The sequence below is a fragment of the Zootoca vivipara genome, chromosome 12 (assembly GCF_965207765.1).
Source record: "Zootoca vivipara chromosome 12, rZooViv2.hap1.1, whole genome shotgun sequence".
NCBI lineage: Eukaryota > Metazoa > Chordata > Lepidosauria > Squamata > Lacertidae > Zootoca > Zootoca vivipara.
In genome coordinates, this window is record NC_142595.1 from 43,649,360 (window position 1) to 43,674,550 (window position 25,191).

Consider the following 25,191-nt stretch of genomic DNA (forward strand, 5'->3'; position numbering starts at 1 on the left):
TTGGCAGCTTCAATTCTTCAAGCACAGTCACTACATCCTCAGGCCACAAAAATTTAAACTGATCCAGCAAAGATGCAAAAGAGGCTGCACTGCATACCATTTCACTCACTCTAATCATGGCATGCAACTCTGAATCTTATTTATTCCATCCCTAAAGTGTTTTTAAAGTTATAATAGCAGGCTGCTAATGTTATAAGAGAAAGGCTCTCTTGGCCAGATAACAAAAGAATATTAAACATTGAAAAGCTCTTCCAGACAGCTAGTTATGCTTCTTCCCTTCCACGTACCGGGTACAGAAATGAAACCTCAGTCGTGTTTGGGTTGATTCAGATTCAGATCACTACCACTTGCTCTCTAGCCATCAATTCTCCTGCCCACAGTAATTTAGCATGGCAGACTTGCATTGGAGAGATCTGGGTTCAAATCTCCATTTTCTTGGCCATCCACAACCTAGAGGCTCTCATGAGTATGTAAGGGGAGAGAGGAGAACTGTGATATCCAGCTTGAGCTGCTTTGTTGAAGGATGGTATAAAATTGAATTCATGTCTAAACTACATTGAAAGCAATCAGGGACAAGCTTCAAATGCATTTAGTAATAATAAGACTAGAGCCATTTTACAATCTTCACTGGGCATTCTTCATATTCAAAAGGGCAACTACCAATTCCTTTATTTTCATTTCAGAACAGTTTGCATTGCTAGGAAAAAGAACTGATGTAGTAATGTTCAATAACTGTGCATGTCTCTAGTGGTGAAAAGCAACATGGTTAGAAAAACTGAAGATCATTTCTCAAACTATGTGTTCAGTCAAACTTATTCAGATGGAAGAGAGATCCAAACATTAACTCTAAAAGCACAAAACAATTTCCATATTTCCAGCATGATTTTATTAGCCAGTCGTATCCCTCAGATCTAGGTGTTGTGCACTGTTTAATACCCCATAAAATAGTAACACACTTTATTTACAGAGTGATTACGAAGTTCTACCCACACATCCTCGCCTTGGTGTTTGCTGTTGATGAGATCAATGAGAATCCCAAGATCTTGCCCAATGTCACTCTTGGATTCCACATCTATGATAGCTATTTTGATTCAAAGATGACCTACCGAAATACTCTGGATCTGCTATTTAACTCATATCACTTCGTCCCCAACTACATATGTGGCATTCAGAAAAATGTAGTAGGAGTCATTGGGGGACTTAGCTCTGACACCTCCTCATCCATGGCAGATGTCTTACGTCTTTACAAGATTCCACAGGTAGAATATGGGTATTGAAATATTGGTATTTCATGCTGTTATTCATACTTTTCTCCTTTCACTAGGAATCTGTTGATGCATAAATATGAAGTGGTAAAATGGAAAAGGGAAACAGGTTGCAATATATGGGTATATTTTGGGGGGTATAATATTAATACCCAACAATGTACATGAAAGAACCCAGGTGTGTGTATAATATATTTAATGGAAGATTGTTCAAAAAGTTCCATTTGGATGAATGGGGCACCTTGATGGGTTCACATTACATTATTCCTGAAAGCACTGCCATAGCCGCATGAGAGATATACCAGTCCCCATCCATAGTGATGAAACTGGCTTACAGAGGCATAAATAACTTGAGACAACAATGTCCCTCTCTGTATAGATATGATGAAGTTTAGTACTGTCCACTTTCAGAGGCTAACCGAAAACAAATTTCTTGTTATTTGTGAGACATTTGGGGATGGATATATTCTTACCAATATGGTATTGTTCTGCTGCATTCCTAGAATCATAGAGTTGGAAGAGACCACAAGGGCCATCCAGTCCAACCCCCTGCCAAGCAGGAAACACCATCAAAGCATTCTTGACATATGCCTGTCAAGCCTCTGCTTAAAGACCTACAAAGAAGGAGACTCCACCACACTCCTTGGCAGCAAATTCCACTGCTGAACAGCTCTTACTGTAAGGAAGGTCTTCCTAATGTTTAGGTGGAATCTTCTTTCTTGAAGTTTGAATCCACTGATCCGTGTCTGCTTCTCTGGAGCAGCAGAAAACAATCTTTCTCCCTCCTCCATATGACATCCTTTCATATATTTGAACATGGCTATCATATCACCCCTTAACCTTCTCTTCTCCAGGCTAAACATACCCAGCTCCCTAAGCCGTTCCTCATAAGGCATTGTTTCCAGGCCTTTGACCATTGTGGTTGCCCTCTTCTGGACACGTTCAAGCTTGTCAGTGTCCTTCTTGAACTGTGGTGCCCAGAACTGGACACAGTACTCCAGATGAGGTCTGACCAGAGCAGAATACAGTGGTACTATTACTTCCCTAGATCTAGATGCTATACTCCTATTGATGCAGCCCAGAATTGCATTGGCTTTTTTAGCTGCTGCATCACACTGCTGACTCATGTAAAGTTTGTGGTCTACCAAGACTCCTTGATCCTTTTCACATGTACTGCTCTCAAACCAGGTGTCACCCATCCTGTATTTGTGCCTTTCATGGACTTTTCTGGACTTCTTTTTAGTTGCCTTACTTTTTGCTGGTCTTTTACTTTCATAGGATATGGTTTCTTGTGGTCACATAAGAATAAAATGCACAATATTCAGGAAATCCACAGGATTTCCAGGAGATCCTCCCACGAAAGTTCTTAGCAGATATGACATCAACCTCTCCCTACAAGTGTTATAAAGATTATAGACCGAAGGAACATGATCAATTGCTTGTATTTATCCAGTTCCACTTTGGAGTATTGTTGAAGGCAGTGCAAGGATTAAAGCTCTCCTGTTTTTTGAGCAATATATTTTCTATGTAAATGGGGGTCGACCTTGTCTAAGATTAGTATACGGTATATGGGATATACAGGATTTTAATTCAGATAAACAAGTGTGTTGTGAAATCTTGTTTCCACTCGGAAAGGTTTGGGCTTTTCCCTTTTTCAGATTTCATATGGTTCATTTGAACCAGCCACAAATGATCAAATAAAACTTGCTTCCCTCTATCGCATGGTCCCCAATGAAGATCTTCAATACAAGGGAATTATTCAGTTACTTTTGCATTTTGGATGGAAATGGGTTGGGCTCATCACTCCAGATAATGAAGCTGGGGGACGTTTCTTACAGTTCATTGAACCAATGCTTTTCCAGAATGGAATCTGTTCAGAATTCACAGGAAAAACTGAATTCCATCTGCATTTCACTGGTAACATACTGGATATGGTGGGTGACACAGGGATTTTGTCCCCACCTTTCATGTCAAGCAAAGCAAATGTGGTTGTTATATATGGAGAAAGTACATCTATTTTATGGCTATCAAGTACTATAGAGTTAAGGAATATGATTCAGCTGATATTGCCTCCATCTACGAGGAAGCAACCTGGAGGAAAAGTATGGATTACAACAGCCCAAATTGATTTCATATTATATTATTATAAAAAACTTATTGAAATTAATATACAAATGTTCCATGGTGCTATCTCCTTTGCAATTCACTCCAATGAGATTCAAGACTTCTCAGACTTTCTAAGGAGTGTAAAGCCTTCCTGGGCAGATGGAGATGGTTTTATCAATGATTTCTGGGAACAAGCATTCATTTGTTCACTTTCAAATTCCACTGCTTCAGCAGACACATGTACTGGAGAGGAGAAGCTGGAGAGTCTCCCTGCACCATTTTTTGAAATGAGCATGACCGGCCACAGCTACAGTACCTATAATGCTGTCTATGCTCTGGCCCATGCCTTACATATTATGTACTCATCTGAAGCCATTAGCAAAAGGACAAAGGACGGAAACAGACTCTTTCCTCAGAATGTAGAACCTTGGCAGGTAATGTTTCCTCTTATAAAGTGTTCCCCTTGTAACGTAGTCAGTGTTGTGGGCTGTATCTATGTATAATGTGAGTTGGCATTCATCTCTAAGTAAATAATTAAAAGTAATAAATACATGAAAGATTAACCTTAAATTATTTTATTTCCTATAATTATAGTAAGCAGACTTTAGATTATACAGTCTTTTGTAAATGACACACAAGCAGCAACTACTTGACAAGTTCATAATTGTTCTAAAAATTTAAGCATTTAGGACTGGCACTGTTCCAGTATTTCTACTGGCATTTAATTAGACCAGTGGTTCCCAATTAGGTAATTACTGAGTTCCTAATTTGCTTTTGAAAATTTTGATAACTCTATGGTAGTTGCCTGTGCAAAGCAATGTTCTGAAGAATAAGCAAATGATTTTAAGTATACTTGAAAAAAACAGACCATAAAATCTTTGATTTTACCATGCCAAAATGACCAAGATTTAGTTGGAGGGGAGGCAAATCTAAGAAATTATGATCTCTCTCTCTCTCTCTCTCTCTCTCTCTCTCTCTCTCTCTCTCTCTCACACACACACACACACACGCTTTCTTCATTGTACTGTACTTTAATGAAATATATACAGTACCAGGAACCAGACAGGGCCTTCTTTGTAGTGACGCCTTCCCTGTGGAACGCCCTCCCTTCAGATGTCAAGGAGATAAAGAACTACAAAACTTTTAGAAGACATCTGAAGGCAGCCCTGCATTGGGAAATAATAATAATAATAATAATAATAATAATAATAATAATAATAATAATTTATTTACACCCCGCCCCACCCATCTGGCTGGGTTTCGCCAGCCACTCTGGGAGGCTTCCACCAAAATATATATATAAAAAATACTGTAATCCATTAAACAATAAAAGCCTCCCTAAACAGGGCTGCCTTACTGGATCGAGGCCATTTAGGGCTTTAAAGGTCAGCACCAACACTTTGAATTGTGCTCGGAAACGTACTGGGAGCCAATGTAGATCTTTCAATACCGGTGTTAAGTGGTCTCGGTGGCCGCTCCCAGTCACCAGTCTAGCTGCCGCATTCTGGATTAGTTGTAGTTTCCGAGTAACCTTCAAAGGTAGCCCCACGTAGAGCGCATTGCCATAATCCAAGTGAGAGATAACTAGAGCATGCACCACTCTGGCGAGACAGTCTGCAGGCAGGTAGGATCTCAGCCTGCGTACCAGATGGAGCTGATAGACAGCTGTCCTGGACACAGAATTGACCTGCGCCTCCATGGACAGCTGTGAGTCCAAAATGACTCCCAGGCTGTGCACCTGGTCCTTCAGGGGCAGAGTTACCGCATTCAGGACCAGGGAGTCCTCCACAAGTATTTAATGTTTGATTGATTAATATTATTATTATTTATATGCACCACCCCTCCAACTGGGATGCCTCAGCCACTTGGGAGTGTTTCTCAAGCTGCCTGAAATGACCCTTGTGGCCACATTGTGGGTGTCTGGTGCACATGTGTGATGTCATGCACTGCATGTGATGTCACAGATTTGGAGGAGTCCAGGCAGAGGGATCTCTAAGGCTTCTCTCAAAGGGTCTGTAAGGGGCTCCATCGCCCACAGCTGAAGCAGGAAGCAGTGATGGAGCCCATCACAGCAGCAGGAGGGCCCACCAGAGCCCTTCCGGCTGCAGAATGTTGAGGGCTCCTGGCCCCATCATTAAGAATTTTGTGGGTGCCTGGGAACCCAGGGCCCTGCAGCGATGGTGCCAGTGCCAGGCTGTTTGACTACAGAGGAAAATGATGTCATTTTACAGTGTTCAACGCAATGCAGGGATTCCAAAATATAAAGCAGCAGCAGCCACAACAACAAAAACAACACAACATTTATGTGCTCCTCATCTGATTAAGGTACCCCAGCCACTCTGGGAAGTCTCTGACGAATTAAAACACAAGACAAGAAACGTTTAAAACTTCCCTATACAGGGCTCCCTTCAGATGTCTTCTAAATGTCAGATTGTTCGTCATTTCCTAGACATCTGATGGGAGGGTGTGCTGCAGTGCAGGTGTGGCTATCAAGAAAGCCCTCTGCCTGGTTCCCTGTAACCTCACTTTCTGCATTCAGTGTCTGGGCTTAATTATTGGGGTGCGGATGCTCCTTCAGGTATACAGGAGCAAAGACGCTAAGGGCTATAAAGGTCAGCATCAACACTTTGCATTTTACTTGGAATCATACTGGGAGCCAATGTAGTTCCTTTAAGACCAGTGTTATACGGTCCTGGCAGCCGTTCCCAGTCACCAGTCTGACAGCTGTGTTTTGGATTTCTTTTAGTTTCTGAGTCAACTTCAAAGGTAGCCCCACATAAAGTGCACTGCAATACTCCAAGCGGGAGATAACCAGAGCATGTTCCACTCTGGTGAGACATTGCACAAACAGGTAGGGTCTCAGCTGGAATACCAGATAGAGCTGGTAGACAGCAGCCCTGGACACAGAATTGACCTGCTCTTTCATAACATCTGTGAGTCCAAAATGGCTCTCAGGCTGCACACCTGGTCCTTTAAGGCCACAGTTAGGGAATAACCCACACCTACCCACCCCCTGTCCCCAGAAACACTCCGTCTATCTTGTTGGGATTGAATCTCAACTCAAACAGGATGTTCACACCCAAACAGATTGTCTTGTGATTCTCTTTCCACCTAGCTCCATATATTGCTGCAGAGAATCTCATTCAACAACAGTGCTGGGGATGAAATCACATTCAATGAACACGGTGAATTAGCAGGTGGATTTGATATTACAAACCTGGTCACTTTCCCAAATAATTCCTATGTCAGGGTCAAAGTCGGAAGGCTGGATCCTCAGGCTCCTCCTGACAAAGAGCTCACCATGAATTGGGATGGAATCCAATGGCACAGAGTCTTCACTCAGGTAAGAAAATCACTGCACACAAGTGGGAGAGTGTGTAGTTTTGCCACTTGAGGTGAAAAGGGAAGTGCTGCCCAACTGCTGCTGCCACTACTAATAATGCTACTAATAATTTTATGAATAAGTAAACAAATGAACCATATTCATTAAAAAGCAATAAGCCCAAAAGACATGTCACACCAAGAAGCATTAGACAGAATGCTAAGCTAGCTGTATCATTGTGAATGAACATTGTAATCTTCATGAATTTTTCTGTTGCCGCTTGAGACTCTAGTGTTGAGTTGGAATCATAGAAGCAGGGGTGTTTGGAGGTGTTTGTCAGGTTGGCCCCCCAAAAAAATCATGGCTTGCTTAGAGCAGCTAGGAGCCCGGCTATCCATTCATGTACTCCATGGGTTCCATGCGTTGCTGGGCAGGGCATGCAGGTGAATCTCAGTTTCTTGGTGGGTTTATCCAGCTGCTGGCATTGGCCATCAGAGCAGCTGTGTTGGAGGGAAGAAAAGAGAGGGAGGGTGGAAGTGGAAGGAAGGAAGGAAGGAAGGAAGGAAGGAAGGAAGGAAGGAAGGAAGGAAGGAAGGAAGGAAGGTGGTGAGTGAAGTGGGGGATGCAGGAAGGCAGGCAGACAAACAGACAAAGGAGGGCAAGTGGCGGAGCCAATATCCAAGGAGAAAGTGACTGAAGGAGCACAAAAGGTGACAAAAAGTGTTGGCAATGTAAGAAGGTGGAAGGAACACTTTACCATATGTGGTGGACTTGCTCTCTAGTTAAGGAATTCTGGGGAAAGATTTATAATGAGTTGAAAAAGTGTTTAAAAACACTTTCCTTAAGAAACCAGAATCCTTTCTATTGGGTATAGTAGGAAAAGAAATACCTAAAAAAGATTTGAATTTGTTCTTATATGCCACAACCGCAGCTAGAATATTGATAGCAAAGAACTGGAAAACACAGGAGATGCCAACGGTGAAAGAATGGCAAATGAAAATGTTGGACTATATGGAACCTGCTGAACTGACCGGAAGACCACGTGACCAGGGAGAAGGGACGGTGGAAGAGGAATGGAAGAATTTTAGAATTTATTTAAAAAATATTGTAGAATTGATGTAGGAAGAGAATTATAAGTAATCGTGAAGTTGCAGGTTTGGAAAGTAAGCTGAAGTTCATTTTGGACAAGGTGTTAGATGGTATAACATGATATAAAATAAGAAATAGAAGATGTGAATAGGTTAAGGAAAGTAAGATATAGAATTTGCCGATAATGATTTGTAATGAGCCGCAGGGAGGGGGAACGTGAGGAAGTCCCCTTTCAAAATGTGATGAATTATTGTAAGTTTTCTTTTTCTTTTCATTTTTTGTTGTAATAATTCTGCTGGGATAATTATGCTTGAATGTATGGAGGCGAATCATTGTATAATCTAATAAAAAAATCATTTATAAAAAAAAAAGTGACAAAAAGCAAACTTTTTGAGTTTCTTTTCCATGGTCCCTCCCGACTTTGGCAACACTGATATATCTCCTTGCCCCCCTGCACAAGGGAGCCTAGGTACACCTCTGTATAGAAGGCATCAATATCATCACAAGCAGTTCTCAGTTTTTCTGGAACTAAAGGTGGCAGTATGATTGCTCTTGCTTTGAGGATACAATATACATTGGTAAAGAAAAACAGCACTGGGAAAAGCTCAACCTCAGCTGACTTATGAAGGAGAAATCTTCGGTACTTCGGTCCAGAAAGGAATTATTATTTTAAAACAGCAAAATATATTTATTAGTTCTGCCTTAATTCCATTATACCTCGAACAATGCCCGTTTCCACCAAATAAATAAATAAATAAATAAATTCTGTATGAAGTTAAGTACCACTGGAATATTGACTTAAGATAGTCCTCTTTCAGGTTCACATTGATAAACATTTTTGGAATGTTTTAATGGCCACATCCATTTTGCTTTCAGGATTGTTAAACCAATATTTGCAAAATATCGTGCCCTTTTCCTTGTATATGAAGGATGAAGAGATTCTTTTTGCATATATTGAGAATCATTGGGGGAAATGTTGAAAATATTTCTTTTTGAAAAATGACACCATAATTTATAAATTGATTTTGTAGAGAACAAAAGGTTCCAACTTATTTTATGTACATATTGTATAGTAGTCCCCTGTTTTTTATAAAGCTGGTTTTATAAAGCCAGCCCACCACAACTGCAATACATCTGCCCAACATCTTCACTGCCTCTCTTTATTCCAATGGTATAAATCAGACATCCCCAAACTGCGGCCCTCCAGATGTTTTGGCCTGCAAATCCCATGATCCCTAGCTAACAGGACAAGTGGTCGGGGAAGATGGGAATTGTAGTCCAAAACATCTGGAGGGCCGAAGTTTGGGGATGCCTGGTATAAATAGTAGGGCCATCCAAATAGGAGCAGAACTGCAGTAATTCACTACTTCCAAATCCCAACTGCTTGAACCTCACTAAAGGACATCAAGTGAAATTTCTAAAGCAAAGGGCATGAGGCTTCAGTTCAATCAAAAGAACGGTTCGGAATGGATTAACTTCGTAATTCGAGAGATCACTGTTTAGGTATGAACATTGTAATCTTCTTGTGTTTCCATGATGCTTTGAACTGTAATTTTTTCTCCCACTATTTGTGCCACCTGGGCACATACGGATCCTCCATTTAACACTTCTGGCCCTTCTATTTACTGATAGATTACCTGGTGTTAGATGAATCCACTAAAACATTTTCTTAATACAGTGCTTCACGTTACAGACTCCGCTAACCCAGAAATAGTACCTCGGGTAAAGAACTTTGCTTCAGGATGAGAACAGAAAACACGCGGTGGCAGCAGGAGGCCCATTAGCTAAAGTGGTGCTTCAGGTTAATAACAGTTTCAGGTTAAGAATCGACCTCCGGAACGAATTAAGTTCATAACCAGAGGTACTACTGCACTGACCTCTTTGTGTCTCTTTGGACAGGTGCCACCCATTTCCTTATGTAATGCCAACTGCTTTCCTGGTTATGAGAAGAAAAAGAAGGAGGGGAAGAAGTTTTGTTGTTATGATTGTGATCCATGTCCTCGTGGGATGTTCTCAGATGAGAAAGGTGAGAGGTGCCGTACTACCATATACAAGTTATTTTAACAAATTCTGATCAAATCAGAAGTGGGGTTTGCTATGTCTGGTATCAATTTACATTTTTTATTAACAATAGGAGAATAATTTCCCTTCAGCCTCAGTAAAAGCTTCCACTATGAAGAAATCATCTTAACCTTCTAGGGACTATAACATGAGGATGTGAGCTTGATCTATAATGTAAAGATTTTCCAACGCTGTATCTATGTACATCCTAAATCATTTAATGCAGTTTCCCAAATGGCTCACTGCTGAAATGCCACATCTTACACATTTTAACAATATAAACCATGAGTGTATGTTCGCCTGCTCTGTTTTGATGCAACAAGACATAAAACTTGTAAATGCATTCTGTCCTGGAAGAAACTATAGTTTTGGGGGACGGAAGGATGCAATAGAAGTGGTAGTCTTTTCTCTAAGAAGACAGCTCTTTGGGGATCTTATCTTCAAAGCATCTAGGGCACAAGCATTTGGGCTAGAACTTTTAAAACTTTTCCTCATGCAAACACTATCATAAGAGGACTCCTGTAAAAACAAAACAAAACAAAAAACCTCTTAAGCATATTCTGGATTGTTTCCAATTGTCATATCACCTTTTTCAGGGTTGGAAACCTGTGCCAGATGTCCTCCGGATCAATATCCAAATGAAGACCAGGATCAGTGCATTCCCAAGAAACCAAACGTCCTAGGCTTTGGGGAAACTTTGGCCATGGTTTCAACTTTCTCTGCACTTTTATTCTCTCTGATCACAGCTATGGTACTTGGCATTTTCATTAAGCACCGGAACACTGCCATCGTCAAAGCCAATAACAGAAGCCTCACTTACATTCTCCTCATCTCCCTCCTCTTGTGTTTCCTTTGCTCTTTGATGTTCATTGGAATGCCTAATAAGGCAACCTGCCCACTTCGACAAACGGCTTTTGGCATTGTCTTCTCTGTGGCCCTCTCCAGCATCTTGGCCAAGACTATTTCAGTGGTTTTGGCATTCATGGCTACAAAGCCAGGGTCCAGGATCAGGAGGTGGGTAGGCAAAAAACTGGCTTATTCCATTGTCCTTTCCTGCTCTGTGATTCAAGTAGGAATCTGTGTCTTCTGGCTGGCAACCTCTGCCCCATTCCCAGATGTGGACATGCACTCAATGAGTGAAGAAATTATATTACTATGTAATGAAGGGTCAGTTCTCATGTTCTATTGTGTTTTGGGCTACATGGGTTTCCTGGCCATTATCAGCTTGACTGTGGCCTTCTTAGCCAGGAAGTTGCCTGACAGCTTCAATGAAGCCAAGTTCATCACCTTCAGCATGCTGGTCTTCTGCAGTGTTTGGTTCTCCTTTATTCCCACATATTTGAGCACCAGAGGAAAATACATGGTGGCTGTGGAGATCTTCTCCATCTTGGCTTCCAGTGCTGGGCTGCTGGGTTGCATCTTTTCCCCTAAATGCTACATTATTGTGGTGAGGCCTGAGCTAAATAACAGAGAGCAGCTGATACGGAGAAAGATGTAAATAACAGTATAGTCCGTCATTTCTTTATTTAAATTCTGTAGATTTGTTAACAGGGTAATCTCATTGTTGTATTTCAAGAAAGGAAGTTACCTGAAATGATCAAAAAACAGAAGAGATCCCATCCCAAACATACCAAACAATCCATCGTATACAGCCAGGCCCTACGTTACAACCGTATCTGTTCCAACTCTACAGACAGAGAATCTCACCTAAGAGATCTACAGCAAACCTTTTTAGAACTAAAATATCCACCTGATGAAGTTAAACAACAAATCAACAGAGCCAGACTGATACCTAGGGTGAACCTGCTGCAAGACAGACCAAAAAAAGAAAATAACAGAACACCACTAGTCATCACATACAGCTCCCAAGTTAAAACAGTACAACGCATCATCAGAGATCTACAGCCTCTCCTGGACAATGACAGCTCCCTTTCTCAAGCTCTGGGAGGAAGACCTTTCATTGCCTACAGACAGCCACCCAATCTTAAACAACTCCTCACCCACAATAATACAACCACCAGACTTAACATGGACACTGGTACCAGAGCCTACAATAAACCCAGATGCCAACTTTGCTGCCACATACACCCGGACAACATCATTACTGGCCCCAACAACATCCAACATACCATCTCAGGACTATTTAATTGCTCATCTTCTAACATTGTGTATGCCATCAAATGCCAACGGTGCCCTTCAGCTCTCTATATTGGACAAACAGGCCAAACCCTACGCCAAAGGATAAATGGACATAAATCTGACATCAGGAACCATAAGATTGAAAAACCAGTAGGAGAACACTTCAATCTCCCAGGACATTCTATACAAGATCTCAAAGCAGCTGTTTTATTACAGAGAAATTTCAGGAACAGACTGGAAAGAGAAGTTGCTGAATTGGAAATCATTACCAAGCTTAAAACCATGGAAGCACCTGGGATGAATAGAGACATCGGATTCTTATCTCATTATGCATGATCAAGCTCTCTTTAGCACCTCAGCCCAGGACTAATTGCAGCCATCAGCAGCCATTAACAGCCATCTATAGGTTTACCACTCCCATCAGCCCACCACCCATTCCCACCCACCCCCACCACCCTCTGTATATATATATAGGGTCTGACACTTCTGTTTCTAGTGTATCTGAAGAAGTGTGCATGCACACGAAAGCTCATACCAAAATATAAACTTAGTTGGTCTTTAAGGTGCTACTGAAGGAATTTTCTCATCATTTATGTTCTTGATATCCAGCATAGTTGCTTATGAGGTTTAAATGAAGTGGGATTAGGAGTATAAAAGTAACTATGGATGATATCCAACCACTTGAATGCCCACACATCCCCTTACTCTTCTTCTCCTGCTGAGGAGATGATAGGATGCAAAGAGAAGAGAAGGAAGGGAACACAAGAACTTGAGAAGCTGCCTTACACTGAGTCCATTAGTCTCTCCAGCAGGGCTGTGCATGAAATTTAGCCATGCCCCAAGCCAAATTGTGCCTATTTTGGGAGATCTGGGTATCTATCAAGTTCATGTGGTATAGCCATGAATTGCAGCAGGTTGGATTAGATAAAGCAGAACGATCCAGGGCCGCTGTGGAGAGGGGCATCAATCAGTATGTGAATGCCAGCATCAGGCTGAAAAGGCAGTCCTATCTGATCAACAGCTGTACCTTCCTGGGAGAATGTAGCAGCCTGACACCATCCAGCACTCCTTTCTGCCAGACACCCAACTCCACAGCATCTATGGCTCCTGCAGCCTTTTAGAATTCCCAGGATAAACTTGGATTTCTACACTTTTGGAATCTCATACCTCAGTTGACATCGGGCTGTGAATGGAGACAGGAAGTGATTCACCTTGCCATACGTAGAAACTGCTGCAGACTCAGAGGTCTCTAATACTTGACAAACCCCTAACAGATAAATACCACCCTAGACATGGAGCTTTATTCTACTCCCCACCTTTATTTGCACCAGAGGTAGTCAATCTGTGCCCCTCCAGATGTTGCTGAATGACAGCCCCCAGCAGCTTACAACAGACCATTATTATCAAGGATCATGGAAGCTGTGGTCCAGAAACATCTAGACGGCATAACAGTGCCAATCACTGCCTTAAACAGATGGGCCACCCTGACAGGCTTCTGAATTAATGCTTCCTACCAGAGTAAGAGAGAGATGTCTTGAACCAGTGGTTTTCACCCAGTGTGGCATCCTGGGGTGCCTTGAATAATGGTCAGGGGTGCTGTGTACAACACTGGCCACTGTCCCTCTTTCCTTCCCTCTCTCCTCTGATGCCCTATTGTGACTCGGCCTCCCAAAGGCTCCCACAGCCTTGGCTACTAGCTCCCAGGTGAATGGTGCCTCTGGGGCTGACCTGGGGGTGCTTCCAAGGCCCCTATGGGGCAGTCTTAGGAGGTACTTCTCTTTGGAGTAGGGTGGCAGTTCAGAGACCAGGGATGGCAGAAGCAGCTGCCCAGAGAACTCACAAGGGGAGGGGAGAGGAGAGGAGGCTGAGGGAACATGCCAAATGGGAGGGTGTTTGAAAAAGGGTAGGGGGCTGCCAGCTCGGTACACAAGGAGTGACATAACTGGGCTTCTGAGCCCCACGGGGTGCCACTAGAAGGATGTAGTTGGTCAAGGTAGTTGGTTTGTTTTTAGTTCTGGATGTCCTGCATTAACAAGCAGACAGGACAAGATGACCTTGGAGGGCTCTTCCTAACCTTTGATTCTGTGATGTGACAGATATGCTTACTTTACCAGTTCTCCTACTGGTAATGCAACATAGAGTCCAAAAACATTGCAAAAGTAATTATCTCCTCGATAATTGTTAGAATTATGGTAATCAATTCACCTGGAAAAGCTCCAGAAGGCAGAATGGGAAATAAAAAATAAAAAATAAAATCTGGAATGATTAAAAGAACCCAGGTGTTCCATAGACAGGTAAGGTAAGAGAGGTGAGCTGAGGCCAGCTTTTGCTTTTCATTGTATTGGATAGATTTCAAATCATAGCATTCAATCAATTCTTTGTGACAGTGCTGAAGTTAATGAGAAGGTGGATACCTGCCTCTTTAAGTACAGAATTGGCAGAGTTGGTTGTCACCAAATACATCCTGTTCAAGTCACGCTGGTGATAGTAACAATATTGTGGCGAGGCAAAGGAGAGTCTATGTGTAGAAGGATACTTGTGATGAGGACGGTGCTGCTGATGCTTCTCCTGCTGCTTCCCAATATGGTGCCCAATGTGCAAACTGTGGTTTGCAGTGGAAATAATCCTGTCTATATTCCACATGAGTGGTATGAACAAGGTGACCTTATCATTGGTGGGATAGTGTCCCATATCCATTACATATTCCCCAGCATTTCCTTCCATGAACACCCATCTCAGGTCTTTATTAACAACCCATTGTAAGTAAATAGCTCTTAAGATCATTTCATTTATTCTGAGTAAACTGCTCTTGGTTTTCTTTGAAGATTATATCGAATAGTAAGATTTTATAAGACTATTTCATTTATGGTTCAGAGCAGTACTTACAAAGTGGAGACACACCACAATCTGCTCCAAGATACATGGTATCTCTCCATCCTCCAATGAAGCATAGATCACTCCTTAGACCTCCCCAGTCACAGGGGCGGCGTTAGGGTTCTGCGAGAAGTGGCCGCGCATTGGGCACAGAGCCATGGGAGTGCTGTCTCAAAACCTGCTAAGCAAGGCACTTGGCTTTGAGAAGGAGTCATGGGCTCTGACAATATCCTAGAGTCCTCGTGCCTCCTTCCCAAAGCCTAGTTAGCACTTTCCCAGCCTTGGGAACTGGGCGGGGGGGCTCAACGACCCTTCCCAAGTGAGACTTGTGTCTCCTTCCTTCCTTAAGCCGGTCACAGCTTTACCCACCTTGGGGAAGGCCATGCAATGGCTAAGTGAGTTTAGCCTTACCCAGGCTACCCATAGTACCCAAACCTGCCACTCCCTATCAATCCCATATAGCTAATTTTTAAAAGCCAAGATGGGCAAGGGTCAAGGGGCTGTTTGGCAGCTTCAATTCTTCAAGCACAGTCACTACATCCTCAGGCCACAATAATTTAAACTGATCCAGCAAAGATGGAACAGAGAGCGCACTGCATACCATTTGACTGGCTCTAATCATGGCATGCAACTCTGAATCTTATTTATTCCATCCCTAAATTGTTTTTAAAGGTATAATAGCAGGCTGCTAATGTTATAAGAGAAAGGCTCTCTTGGGTCAGATAACAAACATATATTCAACATTGAAAAGCTCTTCCAGACAGCTAGTTGTGGACACAAATGTACTGAAGAAGTACGCTGTCTTCACGACTGCCCCTTCCCTTCCACGTTCAAGGTGCAGAAATGAAACCTCAACCGTGTTTGAGCTGATTCTGTTTCAGATCAACACCACTTGCTCTCTAGCCATTGATTCTTCTGCCCACAGTAATTTAGCATGGCAGACTTGCATTGGGGAGATCTGGGTTCAAATCTCCATTTTCTTGGCCACCTACAACCTAGGGGCTCTCATGAGTATGTAAGGGGAGAGGGGAGAGCTGTGATATCCAGCTTGAGCTGCTTTGTTGAAGGATGGTATAAAATTGAATTCATGTCTAAAGCCCATTGAAAGCAATCAGGGACAAGCTTCGAATGCATTTAGTAATAATAGGAAGATAGCCATTTTACAATTTTCACTGCCAGATCGTCACTGGGCATTCTTCATATTCAAAATGGCAACTGTCAATTCCTTTATTTTCATTTCAGAAAAGTTTGCATTGCTAGGAAAAAGAACTGATGTAGTAATGATTTCAATAACTGTGCATGTCTCTAGTGATGAAAAGCAACATGGTTAGAAAAACTGAAGATCATTTCTCAAACTATGTGTTCAGACAAACTTATTCAGATGGAAGAGAGATACAAACATTAACTCTAAAAGAACAAAACAATTTCCATATTTCCAGCATGATTTTATTAGCCAGTCGTATCCCTCAGATCTAGGTGTTGTGCACTGTTTAATACCCCATAGAATAGTAACACACTTTATTTACAGCGTGATTATGAAGTTCTACCCACACATCGTTGCCTTGGTGTTTGCTGTTGATGAGATCAATGAGAATCCCAAGATCTTGCCCAATGTCACTCTTGGATTCCACATCTATGATAGCTATTTTGATTCAAGGATGACCTACCGAAATACTCTGGATCTGCTATTTAACTCATATCGCTTTGTCCCCAACTACATATGTGGCATTCAGAAAAATGTAGTAGGAGTCATTGGGGGACTTAGCTCTGACACCTCCTCATCCATGGCAGACGTCTTAGGTCTCTACAGGATTCCACAGGTAGAATATGGGTATTGAAATATTGGTATTTCGTGCCGTTATTCATACTTTTCTCCTTTCACTAGGAATCTGTTGATGCATAAATATGAAGTGGTAAAATGGAAAAGGGAAACAGGTTGCAATATATGGGTATATTGGGGGGGGGGTTATAATATTAATACCCAACAATGTGTGTATAATATATTTAATGGAAGATTGTTCAAAAAGTTCCATTTGGATGAATGGGGCACCTTGATGGGTTCACATTACATTGTTTCTGAAAGAACAGCCCTAGCCACATGAGAGGTATACCAGTCCCCATTCATAGTGATGAAACTGGCTTACAGAGGCATAAATAACTTGAAACAACAATGTCCCTCTCCGTAGGAATCATAAGATCCCCTCCCTATATAGATATGATGATGTTTAGTACTGTCTACTCTCAGAGGCTAATTGAAACAATTTCTTGTTATTTTTCTGGCATTTGGGGATGGATATATTCTTGCCAATATGGTATTGTTCTGCTGCATTCCTGGACTTCTTTTTAGTTTCCTTAATTTTTGCTTGTATTTTACTTTCATAGGATATGGTTTATTGTGGTCAAATAAGAATAAAATGCACAATATTCAGGAAACCTTCAGGATTTCCAGGATATCCTCCCACGAACGTTCTTAGTAGATATGACATCAACCTCTCCCTACAAGTGTTATAAAGATTATAGACAGAAGGAACACGATCAATTGCTTGTATTTCTCCAGTTCCACTTTGGAGTATTATTGAAGGCAGTGCGAAGATTAAAGCTCTCCTATTCTTGGAGAGAATCCTTTTGTACAAATATGCAGCTGTGATGAGTCCCATAATAATAGGAATCAATATCTACAAAAATAAATGAGCAATGTGGTTTGTTTGGTTTTTTGAGCAATACATTTTCTATGTAAATGGGGGTCGGCCCTGTCTAAGATTAGTATACGTTATATGGGATATACAGGATTTTGGTTCAGATAAATGAGTGTGTTGTGAATTCTTGTTTCCACTGGGAAAGGTTTGGCTTTTTCCTTTTTCAGATTTCATATGGTTCATTTGAACCAGCCACGAATGATCAAATCAAACTTGCTTCCTTCTATCGCATGGTCCCCAATGAAGATCTACAATACAAGGGAATTATTCAGTTACTTTTGCATTTTGGATGGAAATGGGTCGGGCTCTTCACTCCAGCTAATGAAGCTGGGGAACGTTTCCTACAGATCATTGAACCAATGTTTTTCCAGAATGGAATCTGTTCAGAATTCACAGAAAAAATTGAATACCATCTGCACTTCACTGGTAACATAGTTGATATTTTCAGTGAAACAAGGATTTTTGTCCCAGCTTTCATGTCAAGCAAAGCAAATGTGGTTGTTATATATGGAGAAAGTACATCTATTTTATGGCTATCAAGTACTATAGAGGTAAGGAATATGATTCAGCTGATATTGCCTCCATCTAAGAGGAAGCAACCTGGAGGAAAAGTATGGATTACAACAGCCCAAATTGATTTCATATTATATTATTATAAAAAATTTGTTGAAATTAATATACAAATGTTCCATGGTGCTATCTCCTTTGCAATTCACTCCAATGAGATTCAAGACTTCTCAGACTTTCTAAGGAGTGTAAAGCCTTCCTGGGCAGATGGAGATGGTTTTATCAACGATTTCTGGGAACAAGCATTCATTTGTTCACTTTCAAATTCCCCTGCTTCAGCAGACACATGTACTGGAGAGGAGAAGCTGGAGAGCCTCCCTGCACCATTCTTTGAAATGAGAATGACCGGCCACAGCTACAGTATCTATAATGCTGTCTATGCTCTGGCACACGCCTTACATATTAGGTACTCATCTGAAGCCATTAGCAAAAGGATAAAGGGTGGAGAGAGACTCTCTTCTCAGAATGTAGAGCCTTGGCAGGTAATGTTTCCTCTTATAAAGTGTTCCCCTTGTAAAGTATTCCGTGTTGTGGCCTGCATCTATATATAATAATGTGAGTTGGCATTCATCTCTAAGTAAATAATTAAAAGTAATAAATACATGAAAGATTAACCTTAAATTATTTTATTTCCTATAATTATAGTAAGCAGACTCTAGATTATACAGACTTTTGTAAGTGACACACAAGCAATAACTACTTGACGAATTAATAATTGTTCTAAAAATTTAAACATTTAGGAGTGACACTGTTCCAGTATTTCTACTGGCATTTAATTGGACCAGTAGTTCCTAATATGCTTTTGAAAATTTTGATAACTCTATGGTAGTTACCTGTGCAAAGCAATGTTCTGAAGAATAAGCAAAGAATTTGAAGTATACTAAAAGAAAACAGACCCTAAAATCTTTGATTTTACCATGCAAAAGTGACCAAGATTTAGTTGGAGGGGAGACAAATCTAAGAAATTATGATGTCACACAGACACACACACACACACGCTGCTAGAAATCTCATCATTTCTTCATTGTACTATACTTTAATGAAATATATACAGTACCAGGAACCAGACAGAGGTCTTTCTTTGTAGTGATGCCTTCCCTGTGGAACGCCTTCCCTTCAGATGTCAAGGAAATAAAGAACTACAAAACTTTTAGAAGATTCCCCAGTCCCTCTCACTTTCCGTCTTATAACTCTGACCTCTCAATTATTAAAAGCACTAGCAGGGATTTCTGAGGTAAATCAAACCTCCCACTTATCCCTCTAGCCTTTCTTTAAACCCTCTAGCACTTGTGGGTTTTAAAAAATAAAAGAGAGTCCTCTTCCAGCCTAAACGTGACCAGGTACCTATATAGACTTGGGGCTATAAATAAGACTGTTCCTATGTGCGCTCAGATAAGGGTTTCCCTTCACTAGAACCTCCCTTACTGCAAAGCTAGCCTCCTTCCTGAGGTAACTTTATTATCACTCAGAACCTGTCTCCTCCTTTAGCCCCCCCCCTTTCTTGGTGCACTCTCAGCCACAAACTAACCTTTCCTCTAAAAGGCAGTTTTGACAGTTTAAAAGAGTTCCCCACCAACTGGGTTCCTGGATACCTTAGCTGGAAAATGAAATAGACGATTTACTGGTATGACACTTTAAAGATGGATATTTATTGGCTTGAATCTTAATGGTTGCTTTCTGGTAACATTGGTACAAACTTAATTTTCACAGATAACGTTCTTGGTAATCAAATAACAGAATACCTATCCACTACTTCATCTACTCTAATTCTCCCTTCTCCACAACCACCCAAGCTCCCACACAGAAAAAACCCCAACCGCCAACTGACATTACTGTTCCCCTTTCCATTTAAACCCCATGCAGGCCACGCCTCCCATGGAATGTTGCTGTCAGTTAACCAGGAGTCTGGGTTAACCCTTCAATAGGTCGGTTGCGAAACAAAAACATAACATAACAGTTTCAAATCCGCCACACCTTCCCTTCAGATGTCAAGGAAATAAAGAACTACAAAACTTTTAGAAGATTCCCCAGCCACTCTGGGCAGCTTCCAACAGAACAATAAAATACAGTAATCTATTAAACATTAAAAGCCTCCCTAAACAGGGCTGCCTTCAGATGTCTTCTAAAAATCTGGTAGTTGTTTTTCTCTTTGACATCTGATGGGAGGGTGATCCACAGAGCGGGCGCCACTACCGAGAAGGTCCTCTCCCTAGTTCCCTGCAGCTTGGCTTCTCGCAACGAGGGAACCGCCAGAAGGCCCTCGGTGCTGGACTTCAGTGTCCGAGCAGAACGCTGGGGGTGGAGACGCTCTTTCAAGTATACTGGACCGAGGCCATTTAGGGCTTTAAAGGTCAGCACCAGCACTTTGAATTGTGCTCGGAAACGTACTGGGAGCCAATGTAGATTTTTCAAGAACGGTGTTATGTGGTCTCGGCGGCCGCTCCCAGTCACCAGTCTAGCTGCCGCAATTTGGATAAGTTGTAGTTTCCAGGTCAGCTTCAAAGGTAGCCCCACGTAGAGCGCATTGCCGTAATCCAAGTGAGAGATAACTAGAGCATGCACCACTCTGGCGAGACAGTCTGCAGGCAGGTAGGATCTCAGCCTGCGTACCAGATGGAGCTGATAGACAGCTGTCCTGGACACAGAATTGACCTGTCCCTCCATGGACAGCTGTGAGTCCAAAATAACTCTCAGGCTGCGCACCCGGTCCTTTAAGGCCACAGTTACGCATTCAGGGCTAGGGAATACCGCACACCTACCCGCCCCCCGTCCCCAGAAACACTCCTTCTATCTTGTTGGGATTGAATCTCAATCCATTAGCCACCATCCACCCCCTAACCACGGTCAGACAAACAGGATGTTCACACCCAAACAGATTGTCTTGTGATTCTCTTTCCACCTAGCTCCATTCATTGCTGCAGAGAATCTCATTCAACAACAGTGCTGGGGATGAAATCACATTAAATGAGCATGGAGAATTAGCAGCTGGCTTTGATATTACAAATCTGGTCACTTTCCCAAATAATTCCTATGTCAGGGTCAAAGTCGGAAGGCTAGATCCTCAGGCCCCTCCTGGAAAAGAGCTCACCATGAATGGGGACGGAATCCAATGGCACAGAGTCTTCACTCAGGTAAGAAAATCACTGCACAAAAGTGGGAGAGTGTGTAGTTTTGCCACTTGAGGTGAAAAGGGAAGTGCTGCCCAACTGCTGCTGCCACTACTAATAATGCTACTAATAATTTTATGAATAAGTAAACAAATGAACCATATTCATTAAAAAGCAATAAGCCCAAAAGACATGTCACACCAAGAAGCATTAGACAGAATGCTAAGTTAACTGTATCATTGTGAATGAACATTGTAATCTTCATGAATTTTCCTGTTGCCTTGCTCAGAGTGCCTTGGAGCCCAGCTGTCCATCCATGTACCCAATGGGTTCCATGCGTTGCTGGGCAGGGCAGGCAGGCTCCTCTCAGTTTCTTGGTGGGTTTATCCAGCTGCTGGCATTGGCCATCAGAGCAGCTGTGTGGTTCCACATCCCCAGTGGGCCTGTGGCACTATTATAAGTTTGAGCAGAGTGCCAAGCAGGGCTTGGAGGGAAGAAAAGAAAGGGAGAGGGAGAGTGGAAAGAGAAGAAGGAAGGAAGGAAGGAAGGAAGGTGGTGAGTGAAGTTGGGGATGCAGGAAGGAAGGCAGACAAACAAACAGACAAAGGAGGGCAAGAGGAGGAGCCAATAGCCAAGGAGATAGTGACTGAAGTAGCACAAAAGGTGACAAAAAGCAAACTTTTTGAGTTTCTTTTCCATGCTCCCTCCCGCCTTTGGCGACTCTGATATATCTCCTTGCCCCCCTGCACAAGGGAGCCTAGGTACACCTCTGCATAGAAGGCATCAATATCATCACAAGCAGTTCTCAGTTTTTCTGGAACTAAAGGTGGCAGTATGATTGCTCTTGCTTTGAGGATACAATATATATTGGTAAAGAAAAACAGCACTGGGAAAAGCTCAACCACAGCTGACTTATGAAGGAGAAATCTTCAGTACTTCGGTCCAGAAAGGAATTATTATTTTAAAACAGCAAAAGATATTTATTAGTTCTGCCTTAATTCCATTATACCTTGAACAATGCCCGTTTCCACCAAATAAATAAATAAATAAATAACTTCTGTATAAAGTTAAGTACCATTGGAATAGTGACTTAAGCTAGTCCTCTTTCAGGTTCACATTGATAAACATTTTTGGAATGTTTTAATGGCCACATCCATTTTGCTTTCAGGATTGTTAAAACAATATTTGCAAAATATCGTGCCCTTTTCCTTGTATATGAAGGATGAAGAGATTCTTTTTGCATATATTGAGAGTCATTGGGGGAAATGTTGAAAATATTTCTTTTTGAAAAATGACACCAGAATTTATAAATTGATTTTGTAGAGAACAAAAGGTTCCAACTTATTTTATGTGCATATTGTATTGTAGTCCCCTGTTTTTTCTAAAGTTGGTTTTATAAAGCCCGTCCACCACAACTGCAATACATCTGCCCAACATCTTCACTGCCTCTCTTTATTCCAATGGTATAAATGGTAGGGCTGTCCAAATAGGAGTAGAACCACAGTAGTTCACTACTGCCAAATCCCAACTCCTTGATCCTCACTAAAGGGACATCAAGTGAAATTTCTAAAGCAAAGGGCATGAGGCTTCATTTAAATCAAAAGAAATAACCAGTAGTAGTATTAGATCAAATTATCTGATGGTTGTATCATTGGTCAATATAGGTATGAAAATTGTAATCTTTTTGTTTTTCCATGATGCTTTGAACTGTAAATTTTTCTCCCACTATTTGTGCCACCTGGGCACATACGGACCCTCCATTTAACACTTCTGGCCCTCCTATTTACTGATAGATTATCTGGTCTTAGATGAATCCACTAAAACATTTTCTTAATACAGTGATACCTTGGGTTACAGACGCTTCAGGTTAAAGACCCAGAAATAGTACCTTGGGTTAAGAACTTTGCTCCAGGATGAGAACAGAAATCATGCAGCGGCAGCGGAAGGCCCCATTAGCTAAAGTGGTACCTCAGGTTAAGAATGGTTTCAGGTTAAGAACAGACCTCCGGAACGAATTAAGTTCATAACCAGAGGTACTACTGCATTGACCTCCTTGTGTCTCTTTGGACAGGTGCCACCCATTTCTTTATGTAATGTCAACTGCCTTCCTGGTTATGAGAAGAAAAAGAAGGAAGGGAAGAAGTTTTGTTGTTATGATTGTGATCCATGTCCTCATGGGATGTTCTCAGATGAGATGGGTGAGAGGTGCCATACTACCATATACAAGTTATTTTAACAAATTCTGATCAAATCAGAAGTGGGGTTTGCTGTGCCTGGTCTCAATTTACATTGTTTATTAACAATAGTAGAATAATTTCCCTTCAGCCTCAGTAAAAGCTTCCACTATGAAGAAATCATCTTAACCTTCTAGGGAGTATAACATGAGGATGTGAGCTTGGTCTGTAATGTAAAGATTTTCCAACGCTGTATCTATGTACATTCTACATCATTTAATGCAGTTTCCCAAATGGCTCACTGCTGAAATGCCACATCTTACACATTTTAACAATATAAACCATGAGTGTATGTCCGCCCGCTCTGTTTTGATGCAACAAGACAAAAAAATTGTAAATGCATTCTGTCCTGGAAGAAACTATAGTTTTGGGGGAGGGAGGATGCAATAGAAGTGGTAGTCTTTTCCCTAGGAAGAAAGCTCTTTGGGGATCTTATCTTCAAAGCATCTAGGGCACAAGCATTTGGGCTAGAACTTTTGAAACTTTTCCTCATGCAAACACTATCGTAAGGCGACTCCTGTAAAAACAAAACAAAAAACCTCTTAAACATAGTCTGGATTGTTTCCAATAGCCATACAACTTTTTTTTCCAGGGTTGGAAACCTGTGCCAGATGTCCTCCAGATCAATATCCAAATGAGGAGCAGGATCAGTGCATTCCCAAGAAACCTAACGTCCTAGGCTTTGGGGAAACTCTCGCCATGGTTTCAACTTTCTCTGCACTTTTATTCTCTCTGATCACAGCTATGGTACTTGGCATTTTCATTAAGCACCGGAACACTGCCATCGTCAAAGCCAATAACAGAAGCCTCACTTACATTCTCCTCATCTCCCTCCTCTTGTGTTTCCTTTGCTCCTTGATGTTCATCGGAATGCCTAATAAGGCAACCTGTCCACTCCGACAAACGGCTTTTGGCATTGTCTTCTCTGTGGCCCTCTCCAGCATCTTGGCCAAGACTATTTCAGTGGTTTTGGCATTCATGGCTACCAAGCCAGGATCCAGGATGAGGAGATGGGTAGGCAAAAAACTGGCTTATTCCATTGTCCTTTCCTGCTCTGTGATTCAAATGGGAATCTGTTCCTTCTGGCTGGCAACTTCTGCTCCATTCCCAGATGTCGACATGCACTCAATGACTGAACAAATTATATTACTATGTAATGAAGGGTCAGTTCTCATGTTCTATTGTGTTTTAGGATATATGGGCTTCCTGGCCATTATCAGCTTGACTGTGGCCTTCTTAGCCAGGAAGTTGCCTGACAGCTTCAATGAAGCCAAGTTCATCACCTTCAGCATGCTGGTCTTCTGCAGTGTTTGGTTCTCCTTTATTCCCACATACTTGAGCACCAGAGGGAAATACATGGTGGCTGTGGAGATCTTCTCCATCTTGGCTTCCAGTGCTGGGCTGCTGGGTTGCATCTTTTCCCCTAAATGCTATATTATTGTGGTGAGGCCTGAGCTAAATAACAGAGAGCAGCTGATATGGAGAAAGATGTAAATAACAGCTTAGTTTGTCACTGCTTTATTTAGATTCTGTACACTTGTTTGCAGGGTAATTTCACTGTGGTTTTTCAAGAAAGGAAGTTACCTGAAATGATCAAAAAACAGAACAGATTCTCTTATCATTTATGTTCTTGATATCCAGCATAGTTGCTTATGAGGTTTAAATGAAGTGGGATTAGCAGTAGGAAAGTAGCTATGGATGATAGCCAACAACTTGAATGCCTACATGTCC

The 25,191-nt window shown here is 41.7% G+C and overlaps 2 protein-coding genes across 2 annotated transcripts; both read left to right on the forward strand.

The window, feature by feature from the left end:
• The first annotated feature begins 2,986 nt into the window (after window positions 1–2,986).
• LOC132592988 (vomeronasal type-2 receptor 26-like) lies at window positions 2,987–11,341 on the forward strand. Its single transcript, XM_060281321.2, has 4 exons — window positions 2,987–3,805; window positions 6,487–6,714; window positions 9,682–9,808; window positions 10,440–11,341. Exons 1-4 carry the CDS (start codon window positions 2,987–2,989, stop codon window positions 11,339–11,341), a joined length of 2,076 nt encoding a protein of 691 aa, XP_060137304.2.
• A 5,050-nt stretch (window positions 11,342–16,391) lies between these two features.
• On the forward strand, window positions 16,392–24,954 carry LOC148684059 (vomeronasal type-2 receptor 26-like). The gene is made up of 5 exons (XM_088654799.1): window positions 16,392–16,676; window positions 17,720–18,601; window positions 21,023–21,250; window positions 23,298–23,424; window positions 24,053–24,954. Exons 1-5 carry the CDS (start codon window positions 16,392–16,394, stop codon window positions 24,952–24,954), a joined length of 2,424 nt encoding a protein of 807 aa, XP_088510925.1.
• Window positions 24,955–25,191: the final 237 nt, after the last annotated feature.